We start from the raw sequence: 19,367 nt of genomic DNA, 5'->3' as shown, positions 1-19,367 counted from the left end.
ATAATACATATACATTTTTATAGTTGAGAAATCAGCACAATATAAATTTGTTAAAAACAATTACACACACACATATACACAATACATATGCATATGTTAAGTAAACAATTGCAAAATATTTCTCTGCAGCTTTTTTGTGTTTACACTTGTTCAAGCTATATACGATTGCATTTATAGCTCAACATCTATTAACGGCTTTATCGTTTTCACACACGCACTCGCACCCACGCGACGTCGATGGCGACGACGACGACGACGACACCTTTAGATGCGGAACTCACGCGAAAGACCGCAATTGCTTTTTTTTTTCAGATAAGCTATTGGCCTGCATAAAAGATAAAGATACAGGTACGTGCAGCAAGAAGAGCGCGCCGGCGCCCAGCTCAAGACTGAATGTTCAACTCAACTTCGATTCGCAGTCGCAGCCACAAACGCAGTCGTCGATCGTTGGAGCGACGTTGTGTGTGCGCACAGCTGTAGTGCTCGGCACGTATTAATTTCTATAGCGGAGTAACCAAAATAAAAAATAAAACAGCAAGACACAACGACCGAATACAAGCGCACATTTGTCTATGTGGCTCTGTCTGTTTGTTCATTCATCTGCACGCGTTTGCGTCTATGTGTGGGCAACTTTGTTGGTATTATTAAGATAGCGCGCACCAACTTGTTTCTGAGCCACAGCAAAACGAAGCAAACCTTTTGTTCTATTTTGTTGCTGCCGCTTGAATTTGATTTTTATTGTTTACATTTACATTGCTGCTGGCTTCACCCCATCTGCACTCTTGTGGCTTGTGGAACTTTAATGGCAGCGACAAATTGTCGTCTGCGTTGTCTCAAGTAGCGCTGCCTCTTGTTGCTCCAGACTGAGCGAGGCACTAGAGTCGTCGCTCTAGCTTCTAATGACACTTGGATTAATCTGAGCTCAACATGCTGCTCTGCATACATTTTACGTTTACTTGTTGCTCGCGTCTTTTTCAATTACAATTTTGGCACTTGTGCGAAATTTATGTGCAAAGACACACTAAAGTTTAAGCTTAAAGGCTTAAGTTTGTTTATATTTAGTTTAGGCATTTGAAATTCTGCTATAAAAAGCTTTAAAAAATATATAAATATTTTTAGCTATAGTAACAAGCAATTACTTATATAAAATAAATAGTTATTCAATTTTAAATTAAGAACATACATGTTTAAAAATTATATACATAGTAGGCGTAGTCAAGTATATTTTATTTTTGCAAGCATCAAAATCAAGTTAAAGGCCACTAACCATGTTGTGAGTTTTAAGCTGTTGATTAATTTAAAGCTTAAACAACAGCTAATCAATAGTTAAAAGCGCGTACAAGCAGTGAAAATGAATTTAATGACCTTTAAGTTTATATATTAAATATAAATATGTTTTAATATTAGCAAGAAATTTCAGCCATAAGTTCAATGATGTGAACAGCTTTGCTTTTGAATTTTGCTTCAAATCTTATTTTATTATATTTTTATTTAAAATGTTTCAACTCGCACAAATAACATTAACGTTTAATAAAATATTTGCCCAAGACGCTACGATTCCAATAAATTTCATAAACTTCAAAGCAACTTGCCACAAATATTTTTGTTGCTTTGTATTTGGTTTGTCTGAGAGTTCGCGTGGCTCTTGGCCTTTCTTCCACCCATTAATTGCCAAGTTAGTGTGTAAATGTGTTTAATTAAAGCAAATGATTAGATAGTCTAAAGGAAATTGCTGGCTTCTCACTCTAGCGCACTAACGAACTGATTGACGATTGACGTGTCTGTCGCTGTAAACAGTTTTTGATTAACGACCTAATGAGTGTGTTTGGCTTTTAATTCTTGCAGATACATACATATCTATATATACATATATGTAGCTTGTTTTGCTGCTGCCTCTTACTTATTTTTAGCTGCTTGCTGTTGCTGTCGAATTTGATTACAGATCTGGAGTTACTGGTTTGCTCTCTCTCTCTATCTCTCTCGTTCGCGCTTTTGCTGCTGCCAAATATGGCAAACTTGTATGCAAATGCTTGAACATTAAATTGTGCTACATTTATTAATTAATTAACTATTACTAAATGAGGTTAGCTAGAATGCGCAGTGAGCCCAAAAACGGGCAAAAGTGGCTTTTGATTTGTGTATGCGGCACATGCGGCTGAGCAACGCTTCCGGCTACAGCAAGACGGAAATTGAGCGTCAGTTGGGAAGCTGTGCTAGTTAAATGAGTTTGTTGGCTTGGCCCAAAAAAGCAAAAAAACGCTAATGAGAGCAGCTAAACAAAATGCTAACTACTTTCTATGGCAATGCATTTCAAAGTAACGCTTAAGCTCTAGCTATGGCAACAGTTTTGCATGCATTGAACTTGTTGGGCTTGAGGGCCACCCAAAGTATGTTGAGGAAATAACTGTGCGTTAATAATACTTAATTATATGTAGACTAATAATGTGCTGCTTCCTTTTAGAAATAGAAAAAAGCAAAATAAAAAAAAATGTTGAATATTTTCATTAGTTTGATGGTCTTAGCCGTAGCTAAATTATTGCTCTGAGGCGTGCCGACTATAATTATATCATAATTTTAATTAGAGCCATGTTGTTGTCGGCGTCAAGTCAACAGCAAGCAACAAAGATTAATCGTGTAACTCAAGACGTTTCAACGACAACAACAACAGCAACAAATGTCTAGCAGGTAGCTAGCAAGTTTGCTGAAGGTCGCTGCGCTTGCAATGTGCTGCCATTTAAAAAAAAAACAGCTTATACTAAGTATAATTATAACGGTGTATTGCTGCACTAATTAGTGTTACGCCCACACACATATAAAGGGGAGCCCTTGGCTAAGACAAAGTCACGACACTTATAAATGAATTGCAATTTGTAGCTGGGCGGCAGCTTTTGGCCGCTGCTGACGTGAGTGCAACTCATCAAGAGTCTTCAAGGGGGGAGAAGGGGGGCGCCCGGTTGAGCGGAACTGGCACCAAATGCGCGCTGCAGGTCGCACATAAATTTATTTTGAAAACTGATTGTCTGCTGCTTGAATTTAATGCTATTGATAGCGCAGCTGCTGCAGCTTGTGTTTGTTTTGGGTTTTCACTGCTGCTCGCTTTATATTTAGCTCATGCTCGAAAATTAATAATAAATGTGAATTGGGTTTTGCGTGCTGCACGAACTGCAATCAAAGCTCGAAAGATTCATTACAAGTGTCTTGATTTTCGACTGCTACGAAGTTTGCTAGAAGCGTCTAGCGCCTTCGACTTAATTTGCACAATTTATGTTGCTGCTGGGCACACACAAAAGAGCGAGAGAATTTCTAAATAAATCAAGTGCGAAATTATGCAAAATACGTTTAGGAAATTAGGTCAACAAATGAGCGAATGAAAAACTAATTTGCTGCTGCTGAAATTTGTAAATAAACATTCAAGCACTAATTGCAGCTAGGCCTAAAATAATAAACAGTACAGTTTAATAGCTTAATATGCTATTGACGTAACTGCTTTTCAACAATTGTGCTGGCCTAAGCTGCAGCTTTGCAGCGCCACTTAAATTTCTATTGCACCTGCAGCACACACATGGCGGCCTTGCCTGCCCAAGCGCCCATTTCAATTAGCCAACACCTTGGCCAGTCTATACAAAAAAAAGATGTACAAAAATTGAAATGAACTCAAGCATATGTAGGCCAAGAGAGAGAGCTGGCAAGTGGAACTAGCAAAGCGCCATTGACAGGCTGTAAAAACGACTAGCCAATATCCGTGCGGAAATTAATGTGCTGTGGCGTTGTGGCACACAAAAAAATAGAGGAGGCAAGCTGTACATACATTAGGGTGTATCGAGGTTGTGGGCAAAAAAATTGTCATAAGCTATGATAAATTCTAAGCTGTTTTCGCCAAGCGATGAACAAGACACAAAAGCAAGCAAATAAATCAAACTCTTAACTCATTGGTTCTTTGTATAGAATCGATGCATTATATATATTATATAGCACATTTTGTTCTTGAATTCTTTTTACAAGTTTTGTTGCTAACAAGTTAATGTGAGTATCAATTAAATGTGATCAATATTGAAGATATTGTAATAAATAAATTGTAATAAAATTTCAAAATTTTGCGTGTTGGAAATCAATTTTAGATCTATGACTACTTATTGCACACATCTTATAATTTTGAGCTTATATTTTTATTTTGGCGCTTATAAAAATCGACTCACCCTAAGCTACATACAAACAAATTTGAGCGCTTGGCAAGCAACTGAATGCACAATGGACGCTGTCAGCAGTTTTCTTTCTTTTTTTTGGGGGGGCGGGGCAGGTAAGAGATAAAAGGCAATGCCGCAGGCCATAAACCGCAATACTACATAACACAGCAGCCACAGGCACAGCGGCAGCCATAGCCAGATGAACTCATGACTACACCACACCCACCACAATACTCGAATACTCAAATACTGAAATCCTTCGTGTAATCGCAACGACATATTGAACATGCAAGCCTGCTTACCATAGCCATAGCCCCATGCATGCAGTCAGGCATAGTCCATATTGTGTTTTTGACTTCCTGCCATGCACGCTCGCTTTCATTCTCCCCCCACCCCCTCTCTTACACTCCGTTGTGTGCTGTGCTATATAATCGCCATCAATTATATTGTTCAAACTGTGCATTGTTTTCACATGACGTGACAGCAGTTTCGTGCTGACGACAATGTCTGTCTCTATTTAGCTGTTTAACTGTTACAGTTACAGCAGTGTAGTGTGAGTGCACTCACCTTGCCATCTGCATCGGCATGGGCATGATAACGCACCTCCAATGAGCCGCCCAGCACCGCATACCAGAAGCGTCCTTGCTCGCCCGCGCGAAAAACTAAAGCGAGAACACATTTTGAAAAATATAATTATGCTGTATAAGATGCATTTGCAGCTTGGCTTGCATGCATATTTTAGTGTCACTTACGTGTAACGCCCTTCTCCAAGTCCTCGTAGAAACCGCACATGGCCAACTGCTGCAAGGCCGAGCCGGGCAGCCGGCAAAGCGGCTCGACGCGACGCAAGCGACAGGATATTAGTTCCACATCACGCAAATTGCGATCACAAGGACTGCAAGGCAAAGCAAACAACATTAGTCCTAGTGCGCTTAAATGTTCTACACAAATTTCAATTTAAAGCTCCAAGGCTCTTCAATAAACAATTGCAAATCACTGTTGCCCTATAACTGGCCACAGCACAAGGCCATAAAGCGCAGCTAAAATATATATATATATACCGACTACGAAAAGAAATGCAAATGAAAGCACAACAATGCTTAAATTAAAAACTTGAATGTCATTTGGTCATGGCTTGTGCTTGAATTAAATATGCAAATTTCACTTGGCTGCAGCTTCTAACGAATAATAAAAAACGTATAACAAGAAATAAACGTGTATAAATATAACGTGGGCGGAGTACACGTAGCCGGAAACGGAAACCTGGCCGAGGCGAAAGTAAAACTCATCTCAATTCAAAGGCAAACTAATTGCGAGCCTTAAACTTTAACCAAGTTTACTTTTGGCCTAGCTTCAAGCAGCTGGCGCAAGTACGCGTTTTTTCTTCGAGTGTAGCTCTGAACTCTGATTGCCCACTTCACTTGTGTGAAGAGTCGAGGCTCAGTCTTTTGCAGCTGCATTTTTAAAAAGGTGAAACTAGTGCAGCTGTCGCTGCTGCAAAATAAAATTTATTTTATTATAATGCTCGCCTAAAGCTAAAATATAAAACTTCAACATGGTGCGAACCAAATGCCACAAACTGTCTAAATAATTTTCATTTCTATTCAGTTGAGATAAATTTGCTGCTGGCTAATGAGCACAATATGCAGCTAGCTAAAGATGGTGACAGTTAGTTAACTAATCATAAAGTTATGGCAGATTTAAGTTTTTGTTTCTTATTTAAAACCTGAAAACTCGAGTGCTTGAATGAAATGCCATTGCATTAAATACCTAAGCTAAGATTCTACAATATCTAATAAATTCAGTGCATGATTTTCACTAATGAAATCACTTAAAAAAATAACTATTAACAACTCCAATAAAAATGTTCTGCTCAGTTGCAGCTCATTTTTAAACGCTTTTTTCAAAATGCTTTCTTTGGAAAATTCGCTATTATATAGGATGTTTTTTACGTATTTAGTATAGCTAATTTTAGTTTTATGCATTTGGCAAAGCAAAATAAAAAATATGAATGTTTTTGCTAGTGAAATATTTAATTGACAAGCAGAGTTGCCAAACGCTTTTTGATTATATTGCAGCTCTTTATTTGGTTTACTGCATTACAGACTGCCGCTTACGCTGTTTATTTAAATAAAATAAAAATGATTCAGTTAAGGCATTTTAGCATTGAAATTTAAATTTATTTTCCTGAATTTCTCTTGAATTTGGAAACCAAAGGGAATTCCCACTTTATGTGCTCATGACAATTTTTATTTCATGCACAACATTGAATTATTTTTTGTCGTTGACAATCAGTTAACTGTCTATTTAGTTCACTGGCTGCAAACTGCCGCCTACTCTGTACATAGAAATTTAGCATTCAATGCTAACTAACGCAGTTGAACTTTGTAATTAAACAAAAATTGTTTCAGTTAATTAGAAATGCTTTGCAACTGAAATTTATTTCTCAGGAATTCTTAGGCATAAGGGGAAATCCACTTTATGTATTCTTATGTGCATTGATAGTTTAAATATTATGTGTATTTGCTCAGATGAAAGTGAAAAGTTGTAAATGCAAATATACATTTGAAATAATTTGGCTCTTTAGTTAATTAAAAATAAAATGTATGCTGCGGCTGCAAATCAGAGAGCACATAAAGCAAGCACGCTATGTATGTGTGTGTGTGTGTCGCTTCCTCCCTATCTCGCTCTCTCTCTCTCTCTCTCTCTCTCTCTCTGTATGTGTGCTCATATTGTAGTGTCTACTTTTTGGCGCTGTTTCTCTTTGTCCCGCGCTCATTCATACATAATTCATGTGGCCAGGTAGTGGGGCAGCTGTTGGTTGTTGTATGGTCCCGCAGCGACTGATGATGGCGGTGCAGGGCTCTGTTATCGTCGTTTGTGTTGTTGTTGTTGTTGTTGTTAACCAAACAGCGGCGCAGCTAAGTGCCGTGTCTATATGGCGAAGAGTGTAGAATGCTTAATACGGATATGGAACCTGGGCACAACCGGAAGCGCGTTGAGGCGCGCGCACGCCCCAGTTCTTGTTGTTTATTATAATAGCATTTTGCGGTTTGTGAGCTCGTGCACAGTAGTCAAAAATGCAAAGCTGTCGCTTTTGTTGCTTTCGTGCGTTTTTTAATTGCCCCAACTGCCAGTCAGCCAGCCAGCCAGACATAAATAACTTTCTAACATGCTATGCGTGAAAAATGTGCCAAGTTCTTGTGATAAATATATGTGTGTGTGTGTGTGTGTGTGTGGCTTGAGCCCAACATCAATATCAATTGCCGCTGGGCTACAGGTGCAGAGTGAGTTTTTGATAGAAAATGGCAGCAGTGCAGGCGATTTGTTTGGCAGCTTGGCAAATTAAATCATTTGTATTGCGGCAATTGAGGCAAGACATTGTTGCTGCCACTTGACGTTGCGCAAATGCAAATTAAGTCAACAGACGCCAGCAACAACAAGATTGAGAAATTTTTCGCAAAATTACGCGCCGTTAAGCATGAAATTGTAATAAAAAGTAACAAAACAAATCACTTGCAATTGTTTAAAGCTGCTTTAAACAACAAACGCTACGTGCTGGCATTGTTGCAAGCTAAACAAATGTTGAATACACAAATATTTGTGCTTGGAAATCCAGAGCACAGCGCAATCACCGAACAAATATGTGAAAACGAGTGTATGCGAGTGTGTGTGTGGTGTGTGTTTGCTCTAAGCCTTTTGCTCTTGACCTTTTTGTATTTAGCTGAGCAGCTGACCAGTTGGCCAGCTCGATGGCCTTTTTTTTTGTTTTTTGGAACTCATATCCAAGCATTGCTGGCGGGCATGCTGTTGATTGATTGCATAGGCGTTGCCCCAGTCACGCCCTGAGCGCAGTATTTTATTACAGTTCTCTGTATGTGGCGTTCGGGCTCTAGCTCTAGTTCTAGCTCACTCGCATGTAATACAAGTAGCTTGCTGCCACTTGATAATAATTGAGTTGAAACGTTTATCAAAATGTTGCCAACTCAACTCATGCGCTTCAGTCGAGCTAATGATGTGCTCGCTGCTCAAGTGCTATTACCAATAGCATAAAGTACCAATAGCTCTCTAAATCTTTCGCTCTGCAGCTGCTTCAAATGAGCAGCAATTGCTGTTTGACCGGCTCTCAATTTTCGCCGCCATAAAAAGAAATAAATTGGCCAGCTGCTTACCCAATATAATTGCATTGAAGCTTGCACGTAGCAACTTTGAAAGGTATTGTAATTTAATATAGCGTATTACTTAGCACAAGCTGCGATTTTGACTGCTGTCTCAAGATATATATTAATGATGGCTACAGCTGCTGCTGCTGCTGCTGCTGCTGCCGTTGCCTTTTGACAGATGAATGTCGAGCATGACATAAACATTTTAAATGTTCTGCTCTGAGTTTTACTTTGTTGAAGTGCTCAAAGCGTAGCTGGGGCAATTTGACTAAGGTGAGTTGTCATAATCAAATACATTTCCATGTTTGACAGTTATTAAAGTGTTCTGTCTGTATGTGAAGAATTTTTAATTTCAGCTGCAAGCATAGCATATAAAATATAATAACAAACTTTCTGTGTGTGCACAAAGTTAAATTTAAATTGCTGAAAATTGTTTATAAGCTTTGCTAGCTTTTCTGAGGGGCACAACAGAGCTGAGCAGCTCAGCAACTGTATACCGCTTAGCTTAAGTAAAAATTCGATATCCTGGTTCTTAGATATCAGAATCCAACATTTTATTATTCTATTTTGTAAAATAAATTTCTACAAATTCGACTGATTTCTATATTCTACTGCCGAAACATTTTGCAACTGTATTCTTCAAATTAAAAAGCATTTAATAAAAGAAAAAAGTTTATTTTAGACTTTTATACAGACATACAAAGATAAACACAACTTGAAAGCTTTGATAACTCCTTACGACCTAATTAACCAAATCAATTTTGATTTGTAAGATTGTTGGCCCAAGTGTGAAGGCAGCTATTAAATAATAATTTAACTGAAAATGTTATGTACAGTATTTTCTATATTACAATTAGTTGCTCTTATTTATATTAAAGTCTTAGCGTCATATTTGCTTGCATACTTTATAATTAATATAAAATTCTGCTAATTTGATGAATAGTTTGTTCTATTTTCAAGCCTGTTCACTTAGTTGATTATTATTTTACTTAAATCTCACTCATCACAACTGTTTGCAAATTTTATTTTAATTTTCAACTCTTGTAAGCTTTTAATTTATGCATGAATTGTACTTACCGCTTGTCCATAGCCGTTATCCATTCCATAGCCATTGTGCTTTGTTTTTTCTTTTATATTTGCTTGTTATTGTTTCAAATGAAATGTGTTTTTATTTAATATAGATTAATTTTTTAAGCGCTTTACTTTGTTGTTTATTTTCTTTTGCCTCACGTAAACCAAAACAAATGCTAGCCTTGTTTAAGCCACAAAAATGTTTGTCCTTGGCCAGCGCGTTGTTAAATCGTTGTCAAATAAAACTTGCATTGCCTTGTGTGGCAAGGAGAACTGAAAATGTTGTGGCAGCTGCTTGCAACGCGTTGCATACAATTTATCCATTAAATAATATAAAACATTTTCTGCTGCTCGTCTTGTCTATGCTGCACTTTTGTCTTGAAAACAGCAGAGTACGCGAAATAAGAGATACAGCTTGTAGTTGAAATGAGGCAAAAGCACAAACAAATTGAAAACTCGAAGGGATTGGCGTTGCGTTTTAGTTGCTTTTGACAAGCAGCAGCAGCGGCAGCAGCATTTGGGGTTACGATCTGCAAAATGAAAGTTGTTATCGGTTATCAGTTGTGTGGGCCAGATTAGACTTTCAGCCTGGGCCTGACTTGGCAACAACAAAATGTTGTCCAACATAAAAAGGTCCTTGGGCAACAGCAAAGGGCTTAATGCAATGTGTAACTTTATGTAAAACGACAACATCCTACTGGGCAGCTAAACTGTATTTTGTATTCACAAATGAAAAGCAAACCAAATCTTAAGCTTATTGTTGCTGATTACTGACGAAAACTTTGCTAACAAAAAAGGTTGCCTCTTGGCCAAATGCGTGTGTGTGTGTGTGTGTGTGTGTGTGCGTCTATTTACTGACAGCTGCCCAGCGGGCTTAATGCATGTTGCTCATAAACAATGCAAATGTTGCGCATTCAGATTCCCATGTAAGCATTATAAGTATATATCTACAACAAAAATAGCAGCGACTGACGTGCATAGCATATGACGTACATGGCATACGCTGCGTATGCTTTATATGCTTGTTTGTTTGTTTGCTTGTGTGAGTGAGTTTGGTGCTTGTTGAAATATGACAAGCTAACTAACAAGATAATGCAGCTACGCTTTATGCTCATTGCGCATACGTCTTGTTGGCCCAGCAAGTTAATTGTGTAAGCAAAATACTCAAGCCTTAAGCTCTCTGCGCTGCTTTGTATGCAATGTATTTCGATTATATGGCTCATTGGCCAAAATCGATGACAAATAAGCAAACGAGTCAGCATGTTATCATGCTTATCTGCAAAATGAACATGTGTGCCTCGTTTGTATGTGGGTCTGATTAAAGCCTTATCAAGTCTGCCAGCCAGCCAAGTAGCCCAAGCTGTCGTAACTGTTGAGATTTTTAGTTTTTGTTCTATTACAATTCGCTTGCAATTAGTGCCAAGCAAGTTTGCCAAACAGTAAATGCAATTTAAGTTTCAATTGCAACTGCTACATGTTGGGTAATGAGAAAACTTAGCTATTAATTGAACTTGCAACTCAGCGAAAAGCGCAAGTTGCAGTTGCAGCTGCCAATGCAGCAGCAGCTTGATTGAAGCTGACCAAGCGCCGGCAGCTATAACTGCTTCAATGCTATATTGTAAAGCATTTGTAGCTCGTAAGTTTCAACTCAAAGCATAAGCTTGCAAATCTTAGCAGCAATAACTTTAGCTTGACATCAAATGATTTACCGTTTGAATTTAAATATTTGTTTAATGTTAAACGCGACACAACTGCGAACTTAAACACTTGCACTTTATTGATTAAATTAAATAATTTCAGTTAATTTATGCCGAAAGTAAAACAAGCATAAAAATAAATGTTTTTTGTTTTTTTTTTTGTGGTAGTAAGAAACTCTGAAACAATTCAAAAATTATATTTGCTGTCCGTTTTAGCTGCGCTCACACGTCCGTTACGTTACTTAGTCACGTCGCAACTGACGATGAGACGAGCAAAGTTTGCACAATTCACCATCGCTTCGTTTACTGGGCAGACACATCCTGCGCCTAACAGGTGAGTTTTCGGGCTGATTTTTCTGCTGACAGCTGGGCTACCCAACTGTGTGTGTGTGTGTGTATGTGTGTGTGTATTGGTGGGGAGCGATTGCTCTTTGGGGAGCTGTAGCTGTTGCTCTGTTTTGGGTGGTGCAAATTACTCATACGCAGCGTTGACGGCAATGTTGACTGCTGTGGCCCATTTTGCTTTTATTGTGTTTTTGTTTTGGCGCGGTTTTTAGCAACAAGTTTTGTTGGCGACTGTGGAGCAAACTATACTTAACATTTCATTAAATTAACATTCTGTTTTGTTTGTTTAGCAAAGTGCTGAGCAGTTCAATGCAGCGACATTAACTGGTTTGTACTTTTAATTAGTTATAAATATAAAAATAAATATTGTTGAATTTTTAATAAATGCAAAGTCGCACTTTTATTGCTTTAGCTTATATATGTTATGATCAGCTTATTCGTAATATGCATATGCTTAGCATCTCAGCAACATGTTGCTGTGCTCTTTTGCTCTCTCTCTCAGCAGCATATGCTTAACGCTCTGCAACAAACTGTTGAGCGCTCAATTGGTGAGTCGACGCATTGGCGCTACACTTCAACAGTTGCTTCTATGAGTGCCTCATCCCAATAATTGCTCATGCCCCTGCCTTGCTACTCATCGCGTTCTGGTGTCGACCATCATTGGTATGCGTAAATTGCACATACTATAAAACGCAAACGCGCTGCAAAACAATCAATGTGTCAATTAAAATATGCACAACAACAACCACAACAACAACAAAAATAGCAAAAACCAACTGTCTGGCATGCGTGTTGATTAATGTTGCGCTCGCATTTCATTTTTTCTTGATATATTAAGCGCATTTCCGCACTGATATTATGAAGAAATTCGTTAAGCACATAAAAGGTGTAAATTTCGGGCCTTTTATTATCACTTTTCCTTTCTGTGCTGTGTGTGTGTGTGTGTGCTCATAACGTTTGTTTCAACGCCTCGGCCCTTCTTTTGCGGTAGCTGCAACAATATTTACAACACTCTTGAGTGCCTTTATTTCCGCATGAATCATTCGCTGTTGTGCGTATAAATTCCTCGCTTACACTAGGCACAGGCTCGCTGGCATATCCTGCGTTGCGTTGTGCGTGTGCTTGTATCATATTCTTTTTATGAGCCGTTTGGCTTCTGCTTTGACGTTAGCATTTCGTCAGCCTCAACGCTCGAAATGCCACACATTCTTTTCGGCTTGGGCATTTATGCCTGGCACGCATCTGTCTGGCGTTAATTATGATAAATGTGCGCTTAATAACGCTTGCAGCTCAAGGCATATCCATGCCATAAGAGGTGCTTGCATACCTTCAACTTGTTCTCAAAGGCCACGTTAATGCATTTTTCCGGTCGCTTATGCTCGCTCAACAGCAAACAACTGACTTTGAAATACACTTTGGCAAACAAACCGTTTAATGGCAAGCTTTATTATATATCTTGTTTAATATAAAATAAATAACAAGAATTGCTTAATATAGTTTAAAGCAAGTATAGTAAAAAAGCAATTCAAAAGTAATCGCTTCCCAACGACGACATTTACTTCGATCAGCTGATTTCTCTAAGTCACCTATCGATCTTTGTGGTGGTAGGCAAATTTTATGCCAGTGCTGCCATCCTAATCGCTATTTAAAATTATTGTATTTTTGCTGCAATGCAATAAAATAAATAATATAGAAATTTTCTTGTTTTAAAAATATGTCTAATAAGTATTGAGTTGCTAATTAAAGCGATCATATAGCCAAAGAGTTCAAGTCTTTCGAGCTCTCTACGACTTTACTGAAATTGTTGTTTGTGTTTAATTTACCTGGCAATTGATGGAATATTTATTTATTTGTTTTTAATTGTAGCTTAGAATTATTTGTGTAGTAAAGTAATGTAGCCAGAGCATCTGAGGCCTTCAGGCTGTTTATGTTGACTCCATGTCTTAGTTAGTTAACTAATTTGTTGGGGCTGGCTTCTGACAATTCATAACTACATACATATGTATGTATTGTAGTACTTTAGCTTTTGTACTTCCCTTTATGCTGCTACAAACACTTTGCACAGCTTCAGGCTAACCTTTGTGATTGTTGAATGCACAAAGTGTATAAGAAAAATACTGTGTTAATGGCATTTCCTGTGCAGCTGGCCATTAGCACACAAAATCATTTTAGTTGCTAGTTAGCAGTTGCTCTTGGTCCTTTGTTGCTGACGTTGCTGATATTGTTGTTGTTGTTATTGTTGCTGCTATTGCCGTAGCCGTTGCACATTGATCGAATGACATTGTTGACGTAGCTATAAAGCCACTGCAGCTATATAAAACGTGTCCAGGTGAGTAAAGCACATTGAGCCATGTGAAGTAGGCAATCGATGAGTCAGTGTTTGAGCCACACGTGTGCCATACATGATTGTTCGTTGATGTAATCTTGCACTTACGTATACATATGCCCATATGTGTGTATGTGTGCGTGTGTGTGTCTGTGTGTCTGACACTTTAGTGGATGCTAGTTCCATTTAACATGTACAGACAAGTGCGCATTATTGTCATGTAATTTGATTACTGCATTTTGTGTGGGTGCGTGCGGGTGTGTGTTGCAGGCAAGTGACGGCAATTAAACTCGCACAATTGTCGAGCCTTTATGCTTGCAATAAATATAAAAGAAAAGTTTTTGTTTGGTTTTAGTTGCCTTTGAAATGTCTCTAGGTCTTTAATATGCCAGCAGCAAACTCAATTTCATTTATTAATACTGAATCAAATACGAAATTTCATTTGCACTCTGTTCAGAGTCAAGCATTCGCAATATTTGCTGTCATGTGCTAGTGTCTCTGCAGAATTGTTTTGCAAATATAAATAAAATATAAAATTGCATATACAAAAGAACGCCAGCGGTTTGTTTAAAATGCTGCAAGTTTTGCAGCCCGCACTTTAAGCACTAGTCAGCTTGCACGCTGGGCTGCACATAATTAATAAAATTAATTGGAAAACAGCATAACGTATACGACATGTGCACAACAGCGCATGCATGCAGCCATAATTAACTGTTATAATTGCATACAATAAAGTCATAAATAAAATAAAATACTGTATTGCCAGCTGATTGCTGCTGCAGCTGCAATTTAAATGCTTTAAATTCTTGTCTTGACAATTTCAATCTAAAAACAATTGCATAAAATTATGCTCAACAAAGCGAGAAATTAGTTTTTTAACAGCAGCAACAGAAATTTTTGTGGCAGACAAGTGTTGTAGGCAGCAAAAGCCAACGCCCCAGTCCCCAGCTCAAAGCTCTGGCCCAACTGGGCAAACATGCAATGTGCAAATACAGCAGACGCAACGCATCCTTCGGTACTTTTGCTGTATGCAGATGCTGCTATTTGCCATGCCAAAGCTGCCTGTCCGCCTGTCTATGTATGTGTGTGTGTGTGCATGATGTGCTGGCAAATTTTATGGCCTGCTTGACTAACATTGGCTTTTGTGTCTGACTAACAGACTCTCTCTCTCTCTGTCCCACTCACGCTTAAGCTACTCAGTTGTTGCTTTTATACAATGTCTTGATTTTGAGTGCCTTAATTATTGAAGTAATCGCCGGACCAACTTGCCCTGCATGCCTGCCTGTTGCTGTCGCTTCCTTTGCCTTTCCCATTGGCATTAGTGCGTCGCCATCTTAAGCTCTGTTGGGCCAAATTATATGCGCAATTATTAGCATGTTTCAGTGCACAACAGCTGCCGTCTTCGCTGTTGCTAGCCCGCAGTTAATTTTTGCGACACAGCTGACTGCGTCACATTAAGCATACGCCCCGCTGTACATTAGAGCGTAAATCGTTTGAATTATCAACAGCATTTTGGCAAATGCAAAGCAAGACGTTTATATTTGCTGCTTGAATTTCCAATTCACTTAAAGCTCACACGTTAGACAAAAAAATTACGCATACGCAGCGTATACGGCGCTAGTTTAATCAACTTTTTTAGCTGCTGCTGCTGCCAGCAGGTTCAATAGCATGGAAACTCCGCTTTAATGGGTTTTTCGACTGTGCCAACAGCTATTCATATGAAGTGCATTGTACGATGGCGTTTTATCAGCTATTGGCATTGACCAAAAACAAAAAACAAGTAGCGAAAAGCAATTTACATTTTGTTTGCCTTTGCGCGCTCAAAACTTGCTGCTGTGTTTGCTTTTGTTTTTGCTGCCGTTATGTTTTTTGTGCCGCTCTCGCCTTTGACTCAATGAAAGTGTTGCGCTTAACGCTTAGCAAGCAGCGCTTGCTTGTTGTTGGGCTCTTTTTAATTTTATTTTTCTCACTTCATTTGGGTTCTAGCTGCGTAAATTGTTTGGCAACGCTTCAACACTTTGCATAACATTTGCATAAAAAGTATATTTTTTTTCGCTTTAATGAACGTTGAAGGCCGCCGCCGCCGCCTTCGATGCTGCAAGCTAAATGTAGCATACATTTAAGCACTGGCGTGTGCGTGCTTCTACTTCGGGCACCCTAATGGCTACGTCTGTGTGCGTAGATTTCTTGTCTTGCTGCTGATTATTTGCAGCTTATTGCGTTTATGCGACGCTTATCACATTGGCAGCAAAATCGCATTTGCTTACAGCTCTTGCTTGCGTATACGCACCGTTTACAAACAAACACACACACACACAGACATTGTTTGTGTGGGCTACTACTAATGTTTGATTAGCCCCCATGTCACATATGTAAGCAAATATGCCTTAACTATTTATTGTACTAATTTCGTTTGCAATTTGCTTTGCTTTGTTCTCGCCTCAAATATTGAAGGTCGCCCATTGGTCATTAGTTGTATAAATATTAGTGTTATGCCAGAGCCGCCAATACATATACGTACTCGCTTATTACTCAAGGTTAGTTTAGGGCCGCCTTTGTATTTGCATAAGTTATACTGCAAGTTGTTTGTTTACCACTTAACGTTGACCTACTTTAGCCTTATTTATTTATGCGATTTTAATGAAAACTTTCTGCTAAAATATGCAAATTAATTTGCATAATTTACTCCTCCGCTCTAAGGACTAAGCAGCGCCACTCAAACTTGATAGCCGCACATAAGCAGCGTATTGTTCGCATAGCGTGCGCTTTATAGAGTGTGTGGTAAACAAGTCGTAAAATAGCAACTTTTATAATAAATATTAGCAAGTGGCTTGCCATTGTTTTACTTCTATATAATTGTCAACATAAACATGGCAATAAAATTGCTATATAAGTGTACTCCACTTAATTTGATTGCGCTTAAATTTATATTAAGCTAATGCGCATTTGTCAAACGCTGTTTATTTAATACTCAGACTAATTGGCCTATTTACAATTTGTGTTTAAAAGTAGCACAAATGCATGCAAGGGTCAGAAATAACTGTTTTATTAAATTGCTCTAAAATACACAATACACATTTTTATTAAACTATTCTACAAATATAGAATTAAGCTATTTTGCAAATAAGAACATTTTATTTAATGATGAAACAAACTTGCACGTTGGCAAGCTACGTGCCAATGCTTTGCACACATTGTGCTTAGTCACGTGATTTCTGTGCTAAACCTGAGAGCAGTCCTAGCTCTCGTGCTCAGTTTCTAGCTGCCTGGATATGTCGCTTACTGCTGTCAAAACAGAGCCCACCCACGCATCGTACGATGTACATTGGGCGCTCTTTAAGCCAGATGGCAGCAACGCTCTCGTTCAGTCGAAGCAGCGCAGTGCGATCGAGCGCATTCGAGTGCAAGAGCACGCGGCTCTCGCGTATGTGTCAGGTTAAGCCGCAGGTAAGGCCGCAGTCCACCCGAGGCCACTGGCAAGTCAGTAGTGTATGGAGAGTTCGCGATGAAACACGCAGTGAACGAGTTGTCATTAAAATTAAAACGTTGCTCTTTAGGATTTATGCTGTAAAATTAATTAACTACTCAATCAAATGAGAAACTCTTGTAGTATAGGATAAGTTGTAAGTCTGCACAGCTTTTTTGAATGCAATTTAATATAGTGCGAGTAGAAAGAAATAAATTTAAATATGTTAAAAGATAAAATAAAAATAACACTTGACTTAAGTAGTTAACAGATCTTGAACTATTTTTAACGAGAAAACCAGCTAATAAATATATCAATTTCAAACTAGCAAATCTGCTCTGTATATAAAAAATTTCGATTAAATTTAAATTAAAATTTGATGTCTGTATTGAAGTTATTTTTTTTATTAAAAAAAAAATATGCTTTATTGAAAACTAGGCTTAGCTAGCCTCGTCCTAACTCCAGCTTGATGCTTGAACTAGTGCGTCAAATGAAGTTTTAAGCCACTGGCAGCAGCAAAGTTGGGACAAGTTAAGCTTCGGCAGGCGTAGCCTTTCAAATGGTTATTACAAAGGGCGCTGCAGGCTAAAGCTAAGCCAAAGTTTTGTAGATTTATTGCTAAAACTGCGACATTAAATCACAAAAACTTGTACGCAAGTATGTGCGGCTGCTGTTATGCAGATGCTTGGCATAAGTTAAAGCGATACAAGTTATTTTTAGGGTGCAAGCATATTATTAAAGTTGACACCATTTTGTGGACAAACCTTGGTACATGGCATTATTTATGCGCTGCGTGATCGGTGTACAGCAGTCCCTAGCCCAAGTGGCAAGCGGTGAGAGGCAAGCGCGGGGAGGCGTCTAGTATTTCTTATTGTACGTGCTGCTATCTGAGCGTTGTGCGTGACTCAAAGGCAATACCAGCGACAGCAGACGACGGCGACGACGACGACGACAATGTAAGCAATAAGAATGGCTTGAGCCTTTCGGACTGTCGCGTTTGATGCGCTTTTGATAACTTGTTTGTGTGCTGGTGTAACAGACAGCTTTTGTTGTTATTGTCGCTGTCGCTGTCGAGTGGGACATGCTGCGTGACTTGACGACAAGTTGCCGACCCATCAGGTTGATAAATAGTTTCCAGGCGAGCAAATAACGCGCAAATAAATAGTAGAAAATCCTCGAGTTACACGCGCTTGTCGCAGCCTAAGTTGATTGAAATTAAAAACAAGCTCAACGATTTTACACCAGATACGCGTTGTCTTCTCTCTCTTTCTCTCTCTCTCTCTCTCTCTTACCAACAGGCAACTGTCACATTCACTGTCTGTGTGTGTGTGTGTGTTTTGCTTTACTTTTTTACAGGTGACAAGCTTCCCAAGCAGCTGTGTTTTTTTACATTAAATGTTACGTGTATTTTCACTTTAAGAATTTTCGCTGCAAGCGTTTAAATTTTTTTATTTTTCTGCTATTGGCACATCAAATTTAATGCATTTTAAGAACTCGCACATTAAATGGCCAGACCAACATAAAAATGTTTGCCATACAAATGCTAACAAGATTTTACACTCAGCGCGTTTATGGACACTCACAGCTGACGCCACAGACAGCAAAGACAGGAAAAGCAAAAAAAAAAAGGGGCAGCTTTAAAGCAGCTTTTAGTGAAGGCGCGCAGCGAATTAGAGCGCAAAGTTGTATACACACACACGCTGCGTATACGCAATAATTGAAAGCGACGCTATTTACAGGCAATTTGTGACTAAATTTAATAGCCACAACGCTGCTGCGCATGTATGTGTGCAATTTTAATGACATATTAAATGTCAAACAAATAGCATGCAACAAGCGACTCGACCCAGCAGCTCGCAGCTCGCAGCAACACCCACTCAATAGGCATAAATAATTCATTTAGATATGCGCTATAAGCATTGAGTTACATGACGCTAGCACTTGACCCGTATGTCTGTCTGTCTGTCCGTCCGTCTGTTCGTCCGACTGTCTGCATGTGCGAACATTTTATGGCACCCTGGGGAGATGACGCCCTATGAATGTCATTTTAATATACAAAAAGCGAGTGCAGAGCGGAAACTTTGACAATATTGTGCGACCAACAGGCACACACAC

General features: G+C 38.8%; 1 protein-coding gene across 1 annotated transcript in view; it reads right to left on the bottom strand.

Annotated features, from left to right (window-relative positions):
* The window catches only part of LOC108596409 (rap guanine nucleotide exchange factor 4), a 41,081-nt gene extending 31,579 nt beyond the window's left edge, over positions 1 to 9,502 (bottom strand). Inside the window, exons 1-3 of the mRNA XM_017982100.1 lie at positions 9,425 to 9,502; positions 4,937 to 5,079; positions 4,752 to 4,846 (exon numbers count right to left, since the gene is read on the bottom strand). Of these exons, the coding sequence (XP_017837589.1) occupies positions 4,752 to 4,846; positions 4,937 to 5,079; positions 9,425 to 9,459 (273 nt within the window). The 5' untranslated portion in view covers positions 9,460 to 9,502. The remainder of the gene's footprint in view (positions 1 to 4,751; positions 4,847 to 4,936; positions 5,080 to 9,424) is intronic.
* Between the last annotated feature and the right edge of the window lie 9,865 nt (positions 9,503 to 19,367).

Source organism: Drosophila busckii, chromosome 2R, assembly GCF_011750605.1.
Source record: "Drosophila busckii strain San Diego stock center, stock number 13000-0081.31 chromosome 2R, ASM1175060v1, whole genome shotgun sequence".
In the NCBI taxonomy this organism is placed as follows: Eukaryota; Metazoa; Arthropoda; class Insecta; order Diptera; family Drosophilidae; genus Drosophila; species Drosophila busckii.
The sequence above is the reverse complement of the archived record's forward strand: the minus strand, read 5'-3'. Positions and strand labels throughout refer to the sequence as shown.